We start from the raw sequence: 12514 nt of genomic DNA, 5'->3' as shown, positions 1-12514 counted from the left end.
TTTTTTTTTTTAAGATTGTATTGATTTATTTAAGATAAATGAGAGTGAGCGAGAGAGCAAGAGTAGGGGAGCTTAATTGTTGTTTGATCCAAAGTGTTTTTATTTTCCCTGGTAATTTCTTCTTTAATCTGAGGGTTATTAAAAATGTTTAAATATAATTTCTAAATTTTGGGTCCTTTTCTAGATCTTATTGTTACTGTTATTTAGAGAGTGTCTTCTGTAAGACAGAAATTTGAAATTTGAGATTGATTTATTTATACCTCAGCATATGCTGTATCCTATTTAACTTTTCATGTATACTTGCAAAGAATATATATTCTATAGTTATTGATTATAGCTTTTTATACGTGTCAGTAAGGTAAAGTGATTGATGGTAGTCTAAGCACTTCCTATGCTCAGACAAAGGTCTTAAAGATCTCTTAAGATTGTAAATTTTTTCTTTTTCTCTTTACTTCTATCAGTTTTTGCTTTGTAGACTTTGAATCCATTGTTATTAAATACATTCATATTTACAATTCCTGATATATTAACCCTTTATCATTATAAAATGTCACTCTTTATTTCTGGTAATACTTTCTGTCTTGAAGTCTGTTCTGTCTGATACTAATAGAGACACTTGAGCTTGTTTATGATAGAGCTTATGTGGTATATCTCTTTCATTCTTTTACTTTTAACCTGTGTGTGTGTGTGTATTTGCTTTAGGGATTACAATATGTATCTTTTGCTTATATTAAATATTTAATATTAATATTGCTTTATCGTACTGTGACCTCCTATATGACATTGAATAAGAATGGTGAGAGTAGACTTTCTTGCATTGTTCCTGATCTTAGGAAGGCATTCAGTCTTCTATTATTAAGAATATTAGGGTACCTGGGTGGCTCAGTGGGTTAAGCCTTTGCCTTCGGCTCAGATCATGATCTCAGGGTCCTGGGATTGAGTCCTGCATCTGGCTCTCTGCTCAGCAGGGAGCCTGCTTCCCCCACCCCCTCTCTGCCTGCCTCTCAGCCTACATGTTATCTCTGTCAAATAAATAAATAAAATCTTAAAAAAAAAAAAAATTAGTTGTAGGGGTACCTGAGTTTCTCTGTCAGTTAAGTATCTGCCTTCAGCTCAGGTCATGATCCTGGGTCCTGGGATTGATGCCACCCCTGCCTCAGGTCTGGGCTCCCTGCTCAGCAGAGAGTTGGCTTTTCTTTTGCCCTCTGCCCCTACCCCTCCACTTGTGCTCTTTGGCGGTCTTTCTCTCAAATAAATAAAATCTTTTTAAAAAAGAATATTAGTTGTAGATATTATTAAATCTTAAATATTAAAATCTTTTTTTAAAAAAACCCTTTAAAAGAAAAAAGTGTATTGGTTTTAGATTTTTGGCAAATGTGCTTTGCCATGTGGAGAAAATTACTTTCTATTCTTAGTAATATCATGGACGGATATTGAAATTTTTTTTAAGATTTTTTATTCATTTCAAAAGAAAGAGAGCAAGCGCGCAAGCATGGGGAAGGATAAGAGGGAGAGGAAGAAGCAGACTCCCTGCCGAGTAGGGAGCCTGTCAGAGGTGAGATCCTAGGACCTCAGGATCATGACCTGAGCTGAAGGCAGATGCTTAACTGACCGAGACACCCAGGAACCCCTGAATTTTATTAAATGTCTTTTTGGCATTAATTAATATAATTGTGTAACTTTTTTTCTTTAGTATGTTGATGTTGTGAATTACATTGTTTGAAATTTTTAAATGATAAACTAGCATTGCATTCCTTAGATTAAAATTCCACTTGGTTATGATGTATTACCCTTTTTTTATGTTTTGCCGGATTTAACTTGCTGATGTTGATAATTTTGCGTATATATTTATGAAGGATATTGGTCTGTAGATTTTTTTTTTCTCCCATAACTGTTGGTTTCAGTATTAGGGTAATGCCAGCCTCAGAGAATAAGTTTGGAAATATTCCTTCCCCTTCCATTTTAAGGAAGAGCTTGCATACAGTTACTATTGTTTCTTCCTTAAATGTTTAATAGAATTCATGAATGAAGACATCTCAACCTGGAATTTTCTTTAGTGGGGAGTTGTAAACTATGAACTATTCAAGTTATTTCTTCTTCGTTGTGTTTTGATTACATTATATCTTTCAGAGAATTTCATTTCATTAAAGTTGTCAAAGTTGTAGGCTTAACGTTTTTCTTAGTATTCTCTTTTGATTTTTTAAATGTCTGTAATAAAGTGTTCTGGTATCAATTCCAACATGTGGGGGGTTTTCCACACACTGCCAAGTAACTCTCCTACACAAACCGAAACTCACTATCTACCCAGTGATAGCATCAGATTCTGCAGTTCTGTAAGACTGGCCCACACTCCACAATTTCAGGCACCAGTTGTTAAGTCCAGACTGTCATCTGAGCTTCTGACCAAATGATTATAGATTGGAGTTTCCAACAACCCCTTCCTTGGGTTGGATTAATTTGCTAGAGCAGCTCATAGAACTTAGAGAAAAAAAATTACTACTAGATTACTGGTTTATTATAAAAACAAATGTATAACTCAAGGACAACTAGATGGAAGACGTGCATAGGGCAAGGTATAGAGAAAGGGCATGGAGTTTCCCCCCATCAGAGCATTCCCTTCTCTAGGAATCTCTTTCATATGGTCCAAAAATCAATAAAAGGGGAAACCTCATTTAGAATGGAGCTGGGAGGCCAGCAAGAGGGAACTCTCATGCCCTGCCATTCATTGTCAATTACAGACCTAACAGGAAGTGATGGACCTTGCATTTGTATACTATTTTACTATCCCAGCAGAAGGAAGAATATTTTCGCTCCTTCCCTGGCAATAGTCCAGCCAATGAGAGACTCACAACTAAGCCAATGAAAAGCCTTTATACTTTGAACTCCCAGTTTATTCCAGTAGACATTTTGCTTGTAATAGCCCTCCCAGTTTCCTTTTTCTCTCTGTAAGAGTATTATCCTCTCCTTTGTTCTTCAGATTTGCCTATGGTTTTGTTGTATCATGCTTATCCTGGATTGCAGTTTTTTTCTATTCCCAAATCCATTTTTGCTGGAAAAATAACCAGCAGTTTTATTTTTAAGGTTAACAGTGTTCACCAGTAGGAAACTCCAAATCTCATCATCTTGGGTTTTATAGAAGCTTCATCACATAGACATGGTTAATTAAATCATCACCCATTAGGATTGAACTCAACTGCAGCCCCTCTCCTCATCAGAGATGAAGGGGTGGAGACTGAAAGTTCCAACCCTCTAATCACATGGTTGGCTCCACTGGCAATCAGTCCCCATTCTTAGGTGCTTTCCAAAAGTCGCCTCATTAATTTAACAAAATACACCTTTATCACTCTCATCACTTAGGAAATTCTAAGATTTTAAGAAATCTGTGCCAGTAATGGGGCAAAAACCAAATACATATTTCCTATTGTAAATCACAGTATCACAGTCTGTAAAGTCTGTAGTAGTATCTCCTGTTTCATTCTTGACATTGGTAATTGGTGTTCTCTCTCTTTCTCTTGGTCTCTCTGCTTAGGGGTTTATCAGTTATATTAGTCTTCTCAAAGAATTAGCTCTTAGTTTTATTGATTTCTCTATTATTTTTCTGTTTTCCATTTAATTGGTTTCTACTCTTTATTATTTTCTTCTTCTTTTTTTTTTTTTAAGTTTGCTCATTTTCTGGTTTCTTTCTTTCTTTCTTTTTAAAGATTTATTTATTTGAGAAAAAGAGAGAACACAAGCAGGGGGAGTGGGAGAGGGGGAAGCAGACTCCCTGCTGATCAGGGAGCCCAGTGTGGGGCTTGATCCCAAGACTCTGGGATCATGACCTGAGCCCAAGGCAGAAACTTAACTGACTGAGCTACCCAGGTGCCCCCCTTTTCTGGTTTCTTAAAATAGAAGCTTAGATAATTAGAGGGTTTTTAAAAATAAATTTTCCTGTAAACACTGCTTCAGCTGTATTCCACAAATATTAATTTGCTGTAGTTTGATTTTCATTCAACGAAAATATTTTCTAGGGACACCTGGCTGACTCAATTGGTAGACCATGTGACACTTGATCTTGGAGTTGTGAGTTCAGGTCCCACGTTGGGTATAGAGAGGATTTAAAAATAACATCTTTATAAAAATATTTTCTAATCTCTTTTGTGACTTCCTCTTCAACCTAGTGATTATTTAGTTTGTTGTTTGATTTTTAAATATTAGGAAATTTCCCTGTTTTCTTTCAGTAATTGTATTCTAATTTAATTTTGTTATGGATAGAGAACATCCTTTGTATGATTCAGGTTTTCTCTATTTCTTTTTTTTTTTTTTAAGATTTTATTTATTTATTTGAGAGAGAGACAGTGAGAGAGAACATGAGTGAGGAGAAGGTCAGAGAGAGAAGCAGACTCCCCGTGGAGCTGGGAGCCCGATGCGGGACTCGATCCCGGGACTCCGGGACCATGACCTGAACCGAGGGCAGTCGTCCAACCAACTGAGCCACCCAGGCGTCCCGAGGTTTTCTCTATTTCTTAATATTTGTTTTAGCCAAAAATGTGATCTATCTAGGTGAATGTTGCAATATGCACTTGAGAAGAATGTACATTCTGCTATTATTGGGGCAAGTGCTCTATAAATGTCGGTTCAGTTAAGTTAGTTGTAGTGCTACATAGGTCTCCTATATCCTTACTGATTTTGTCTCTGGTCTGCACTGATTACTGAGGTGTAAGTGTTGAAGCCTCTAGCTATAACTGTGGATTTGTCTATTTTTTTTACTTTTTGCTTCATGTAGTTTGAAGCTGTGCTGTTAGGTGGTTACATGTTTTAGATCATTGTTTTCTTGTTGAATTGACTCATTTAGCACTACGTATTGCCCTTCTCTTTATCCCTGATAGTATTCCTTGTTTCAAAATATACTTTGTCTAATACTAGCATAGCCACTCTGGCTTTTTTTTTTTTTTTTATCAATGTTTACATAATATATCTTGTTCCATTCTTACACTTTCAATCCCTTTAGATCTTTATAGTTAAAATGGGTTTCTTATAAAAATAAATTGTTGGATCTTGCTCTGTTACTTAGTCTGACAATCTTTGCTTTTTAATGGAAATGTTCTATAATCTGTTTACATTTAATATGATTATTGAGAGTTGGATTTGGGTCTGCAGTTCAGCTGTTTCTCTGTTCCATTTTTTTCTTTGTTTCCTCTCTTTTCTATTTTGATTCTTCTGTTGACTTTTTAGCTATATCTCTTTGATTTACTTTTTTTTTTAAAAAAAGATTTATTTATTTATTTATTTGACAGAGAGAGAGAGAGATCACAAGTAGGCAGAGAGGCAGGCAGAGAGAGAGGAAGGGAAGCAGGCTCCCCGCCAAGCAGAGAGCCTGACGCGGGACTCGATCCCAGGACCCTGAGATCATGACCCGAGCCAAAGGCAGCGGCTTAACCCACTGAGCCACCCAGGCACCCCTGCTTTACTTTTTAAATTGAGTTGTAATTAAATTACCATAAAATGCAATATATTTGAGTATTTGCACTAGTGATTACAATATGTATCTTGTATTTATTATATGTGTTGTACTGTATGTTTGTTCATTTTCAGTTTTTTAGACTTCAGATATAACTAAAATCATGTTGCCTTTCTCTGACTTATTTCACTTAGCATAATACCGTGGAGATCTATCTGTGTTGTCAGGAATGGCAAGATTTCATTCTTTTTTATGGCTGAGTAATATTCCATTGTATAATACCATATCTTCTTTTTTTTTTTTTTATACCATATCTTCTTTATCCATTCATCTGTCAAAGGACATTTAGGCTGCTTCTGTATCTTAGCTGTTTTAAATAATGCTGCAATAAATGTTTGTCTCTTTTGTTAGTGCCACGTTTTGATCACTATAGCTTATAGTAAATCTTGAAGTCAGATAGTATCAGTCTTCCAACTTTATTCTTCTTCTTTGACATAGTGTTGGCTATTCTGGATCTGCCTTTCCATATAAACTTTAGAATCAGTTTGTTTGGTGTCCTCAGTATAACATCCTGGGATTCTGACTGGAATAGCATTGAATCTACAGATCAAATTGGGAAGAACTGACATTCTGACAATATTGAGTCTTCCTATCCGTGAGCATGAAACAACTCTTCATTTATTTAGTTCTTTTATTTTTTTTCTGGTTAGAATCTCCATTAGCTAGTCTATAAAACACCTTTTAAACATTTTTCAAATCTATTTTTTTCAGGTCATAAATAAGGTTCATCTTAAGGCAAATCATGTTGTAAAAAGAGATGTTGATGAACATTTAAGAATCAAGACTGTCTATGATAAAAGTATTGACGAGTAAGTACACCATTATTTTGTCTTTTTAAAATTAAGAATCAAAGTAGTGAAGATATTTCCATTTGTTACCTGAAGATCCATACATGGAACTACATGCTAATGCACCTTCAAGATGGAATTAATCTAATAATGCCTTTTAGTCTGGAAGGATGATGATAATGGGATATGATTAAAATCAATCTATACATCATAAACAGTTTAAACAGAGCTAGTATGTATCTACTTGTCTGTGGTCATAACATACCTAGAAGGCACCTCCTCAGTAAGTACCTGGAGGAAAAATAAAAGTATTAATATATATAATAAGAACATTTACAAAATTATTAGCCAAAGGGATCATAGTCTAATCTTTCAGTTAGTGTAAGAGGGGTTCAGAAAATAGATAAATTATGAATCTGTAATCATGTATGAAGAGCTGTTAGGAGTAACTGATGTCTTTCCCTCTCCTTAATTTCCCAAAAGAATGGGATAACATGATCATGCCTAGCATTGTGTTGGTACAGAGTAAGCTCAAATGTTTCTTGAGGTAAATTAAGATTTTAGAGGACTGATACTAGATCTTCCACAGAGCATTCCTTGGGGCTCCTGCCAGATACACTCTGAACTAATGATCATTGACAGTGCTGTGCCCACCGTGGCAATTCTTATGTTTTATGTCTTGATTTTCAGATTACTCCCTGAGAAAAGATACCTCGTAAAGGTATGTCACATAAATACTTACGGCTTGAATTTGATACTTGAAGTGGGTACACTTTATTATATATAAATTATACTTCAACAAAGAAAATATATGCTGATTATTTAATGAATGAATAGAAGGTGTTGGTAGTGAACATTTTTATCATTTTCTTCAAAGGTGTCTCTGTGATGCATTTACCAAAATTTTGTCCTTATTTGATGCTAAATTAGTCTTCTCATTTTACAATTTAATAGTAAATCAGTCTTCTTGTTTTCTTCCTTGTTCTCTTATGTTTTGTGGAAATAGAACATGCTAAAGATAGAGTGAAAAAGACAATTTTTGAAATACATCGAGGACACTATTGTCTTGTAGAAATACTCATTCCCCTGCAGGTGGATGTGTCTGATATATGACATGCTGAAGTTGCATATAGAGGTGCTAACGTCAACAGTGTCTTAGCTGTTACAGAGTCACACATACGGTGAAATTAAAGTAGATCTTCTAAACATAAGATTTTAACATAAATTACCTTAATGTTGGAGTCATCTAATTTGCTCCCAAATTTGAAGTAATTTAGATTAGTTGAGACTTCTATATTCTTACATTCTATTTCAGTAGAGATGGGGAAGGAACTTTTCACTTCATTTCTTTCCCCAAGCTCAACTAAGAAAGTAAGGAAATTCTTTTGCTCCTAGACTCATTCTCTTTCCACACAATCTTTGACTAATTAGCGTTTGTATTCCAGAATTGTAAAGTTTTCCCCTTTTTTCCCCTCAGTCATTAATATCCTAAGCTTACTTGTTTTAAATATACTCGTCCTTTAACTATAATTCTGACTTTTTTTTTTCAACTTTTATTTAGAATAAACTTTTTCCACAAGCTATTTCTTATTTAGAGAAGACTTTTCAGGTTCGGAGACCTGCGGGCACTATCTTACTTAGCAGGTATGTCACATTCTATACAGGTCATTTTCTTTCGTTGTTTGGTACTCTGACCTCCCCATTCTGTCAGTATGACAAATTATGAAACTCATATAGGATATTTTATTATGTTTGTCCTTAGTGACCGAACTGCAAGGTATTTAAAGGGAATAAGAAAGCATCTGTTGGGCACCTGGGTGGCTCAGTGGGTTAAGCCGCTGCCTTCGGCTCAGGTCATGATCTCAGGGTCCTGGGATCGAGTCCCGCATCGGGCTCTCTGCTCAGCAGGGAGCCTGCTTCCTCCTCTCTCTCTCTGCCTACTTGTAATCTCTCTCTGTCAAATAAATAAATAAAATCTTTAAAAAAAAAAAAAAAAGAAAGCATCTGTTAAGTGATCATTCTTTCCCTAATTTTCTATGATGAGGTGACCTGCTAGATCTTTTTCTGGGGTGTCATTGCTTATTCTCCACATCCCCTCCCTCCCTCATGTGTCTACAGTAGAGGCTTATGAATTATTTGGGTGTCTGAAAACCTAGCCTTGGAGAATTTCCCATGCAACCAAAATTCTTTCTTAGTCCACTTTTCTAACAAAAATAGTAATTATTATTAATGAACTAGTATAATAGCTTTTTTTTAAATGTTTTTAACTGCTGTGAACTAGTTTTCTTTCTTTTTTCTATGGGTTTTTTTTTTTTTTTTTGTAATTGAATTTTGATGTACAAATGACTGAAGACAACGTGCAACAAACCGATACCTACAGAAGGAAAATGATCCCCATAGATACTGTACTGGGGAATTTGCAGAGCATACAAAATGTGGCCCAGTTATAGTGCCTGAGGAGCACCTCCAGGTAATTCACCCTACTCTTAGCAGCTCTGTTGTTACTCTTTAGAATAAACTGAGAGATGGAGATTTTGAATCTGTGAGTGTAACCAAAAAGTTTTTATAGTTTTAAGTTCAAAAGCTTCATTTTTCTCATTTTATTCTTTCATTTATTTTCAAATGAATTTGATGATACCTTCTTTCCTTTTTTTCTCTTTTTTTCAACTTGTCTCTGGGGCTGCTGAATCATTTCAGCTTAGAATTTTATCTTCCAAAACATCTTTTAGCAGGTATATACTAAGTATTTTTGAAGGGCAATTTGACATTATCTTTTAAAATAAAAAATATGTATGGTGTGCTTCAACCCAATTTGGAAATGTATTCCATAAAAATACTTGCAAATATGCAATATGTGTTCAAGGATATTCTTTGTAAAACTATAAATCCTATATTAGTATTAAATTATGGTATAATCCTATAATGGAATACTGTGCAGCTATTAAAGAATGAAGTAGATCTCCATCTACTGACTTGGAAAGATATTTAGGTCTTAAATGAAAAAAAGGTTGGAAATCAGTTAGCCTATTTTATTTAAGAATTATAATCGATAATTCAACTTAATAAAACTGAAAAACATAAAAAATAAAAACATATGTACATATACAATAAAAAATTATGAAACAATCTAGAGGTGTACACACACACTAAAGAATCTAGAGCCATACCAAAATATTAATGGTTTTCTTTAAGAGTTGGAGTGGGGGGGCTTTTCTTTGGTAAGTTATGTAATTTTGTAATGTTCTGATTTTTCATATTAAGGTTATATTACTTATCAGTAAAAAGATAAAAATTTTAAATGTGTATACCGGAAAACCAATTTATTATACATATACATTTGTAAATATGATTATTGCTGTAGCTGTTTTTCTCTATTGAACTGTTCTCTGGTTACTTCTAGAAAGTGAATATATTACTTGAACATTTACTTTGTAACCAAAATTAAGCTTACGTTTAGATGAAGTTTTCTTTGTAATTTTTTTATTAAGTTATTTGAAGCTCCATAAGGCTTTTAGAGGCTTATATGTTGGCCCTCATACAACTAATTTACTCAGCTTTTATTTCTTTTCTCAGAGTTCTTGATAGTGTATAAAAGATTTTAGGGACACGTTTAAAAATTTAAAAAACTTGTTAATTGCCTATCCAACTTTTTCCCCAAGAAATTTAGAGGCATTTTGTAGACATTTTAAGAAGTCCTTGGAGCACATGGTTGGATCAGTCAAAAGAGCATGCAGATCAATCTGGGTCATGAGTTTGTTTGAGCCCCTCATTGGGTGTAGAGATTACTTAAAAGTAAAATCTTTAAAAAAAAGGCATTGCTTTCCTTTTTTTCTGAAGTATTTTTTGTTTCTCATTCTCTTGGTTTCTCCAAATTCTGCTTCTTACATCTTGATGTAAGAAGGGTTGAGGGTGTCCTGATTTTTTTTTTTTTTAATACATGAGTGATCATGGAAAAGAGTGTTTAAAAATTACAACTTCTTTTAACACTATTAATAGGTTAAAGTAATTGAACTGAAAAATTATAAATATATGTATTAGAGAAACAAGAGTAAACAATATAATAAAATGAGGATTTCTGTTTTTTTCTCTCTATGAAAACATTATTTACACACAAAAAAATCACAATTTACTGAGTCTTTAAACTGTAAGTTGGAGTTCATAATTGTTTAGGAGCTTGAGAGAAGTTCTCTAAAAAACAGATGTTACAAGGGCAAAGATTTGATTAGAAAACTAGAAACAAGAGTGATGGTGAGGTGACTTTACCCTTTAAACTCATCTTTAAAAGGTAAAAGATGACTTTAACTTTTTACTTTGTGTATGTTTGTATTATATGAATTTTTAACAAGATACACAAATTGCTTTGTAATAGAAAAATACATTTCCATTAGATAAAAAGCTTTTTATTAATTAATTTTGAAATAATTGTAGATTCCTAGGAATATGCACATATATATATACACATACACAAGAAGGCCCTTTGTAATTTTCACTGTCAAAGTTTAAAAGTTTAAAACCTTATCTATTTCTGTCTTTTTTTACGTCCTGGTTAGCTCCCCTTAAAAAACAATTGATTGTTTTAATTAAGATTATAGATTTTTATTATCACTCATAAAGTAGAAATTTTAGCAAAATAAATTCAGAATTAGAGATAGGAACTGAGTAGAGGTAGGAATGGATTTTGATAAAAGTTGAAGGATAATAACTGTTAAATCATACGAATTTAGAATCTGGATTCACATAAAATAAAAATCTCTACAACTAATCTTGTCTCTGGTTTGATTTTCCGTTGCCCACCACGGGCGCAGCGATGCAGGGTCTGCCGTGGGGGTAAGTGGTCCTGTGTGACAGTGGGTGTGCAAGACCAAGAGGGCGTCCGGGATGCAGACTTTGTTCTGTATGTTGGTGCTCTGGCCACCGAGAGGTGCAGCCATGAAAACATCATCTCTTATGCAGCCTATTGTCAGCAGGAAGCAAAAATGGACAGGTAAACTTTCCCCTGAGACTTAATTTCCAAGATCTAATATGGGAACTCTTAAAAAGAGTCCTAAGCATTTAGAATACAGGATGTTTGCATTTTCTAGCTTGCCTCCAGTTGTAAGAAACTGTACCCTGCTTGGATGGAGGAGTGGGGGTGACAGGGCGTAGGGGGGGATGGGGGGGAAGAGGAGAGTGTCAGGTGATAGAACTGTTATCATATGGTAATGCCAGTACCAGCTCCAGAGAAAAAGTCTACTGTGGAGAGTCCTTTGGAAGTAAATAAATACCTAAGGAAACAATTTTAACTTAAATTTTGGCATCTCTGTTGAATCTGTAAGATGTTCAAAATAACTGTTCATCTAATTGTTATATTACTTGCTGTGTCCTTCACTTAGATAAATTATGACTTAAAATATTTAGAGGCTCTCTATTTACAAAAGATTTTTAAAAAATTTCTCAGTGAAGCAGGTTTGAAATAAAATGTTATTGTATATGCAGAAGATTGCCTGTCATACTCCAAACAGATCAGTTGAAGATAGTAGAAATCGTCATGTCTCAGGATAGATTGTAACATTCTCAAATCTAGGAGAGTTAATGTGACCAGTTCATGTGTATATTAGGACCATTGCTGAGGTCTTGAATGTTCCTCTGTCAAGACTAGCTGAATTTAAAGAGCTATTTCATTTCTGTTGATGTGTTGTTCATTTGAGGAAAAGAAAAATGAAATAATTAGTTGAATCAAATAGGCAATACAAAGGAAACACTGGTATATGTTTACCTAAAGGTGTTAAAGATATGGTCAAAATCATCCTCATGGATTATGCAAAACAGTCTGTTACCATGATGCTGTATAACTGATGATCTGTGAAATCTACCCAAAAATCTTTAGCCTCTAAATGTTGGGAAAGCTTAGAGTCAAATGATTGAATGTAATACTGAAAAAGAAAGTGTTATATGTTTTTGCATACACACACACACACACCATTATTTAGTGAAAATACATGTATTTAATAGAGTATTCCTTTTTTCCTGAGAAGTTGTCATTGGCTTTAAGATTTTTTGTAATTAATGGTGTCTCAGTACCAAGGAAATGTGGTATTTGAAGTGCTAAATGAATGATAAATTATCTCATAAAATGAAGTACTTTCTTAATGTAGATGTCTGTGTGAAATATACCTTCCTAATAGTAGTGCTACAAAATCATGGTTACCTTAATTTGAACTAAACTATATGGATTGTGCACACACAC

The 12514-nt window shown here is 34.2% G+C and overlaps 1 protein-coding gene across 2 annotated transcripts in view; it reads left to right on the top strand.

Moving 5' to 3' along the window:
• Nucleotides 1–12514, top strand: part of LMLN (leishmanolysin like peptidase) — an 85709-nt gene that overhangs the window by 6778 nt on the left and 66417 nt on the right. For both annotated transcript variants that reach the window (XM_059162971.1, XM_059162970.1), the window contains exons 2-6: nt 6212–6309; nt 6979–7009; nt 7850–7932; nt 8641–8758; nt 11094–11272. In XM_059162971.1, the coding sequence (XP_059018954.1) occupies nt 6212–6309; nt 6979–7009; nt 7850–7932; nt 8641–8758; nt 11094–11272 (509 nt within the window). The remainder of the gene's footprint in view (nt 1–6211; nt 6310–6978; nt 7010–7849; nt 7933–8640; nt 8759–11093; nt 11273–12514) is intronic.

Source organism: Mustela lutreola, chromosome 2, assembly GCF_030435805.1.
Source record: "Mustela lutreola isolate mMusLut2 chromosome 2, mMusLut2.pri, whole genome shotgun sequence".
NCBI lineage: Eukaryota > Metazoa > Chordata > Mammalia > Carnivora > Mustelidae > Mustela > Mustela lutreola.
The sequence above is the reverse complement of the archived record's forward strand: the minus strand, read 5'-3'. Positions and strand labels throughout refer to the sequence as shown.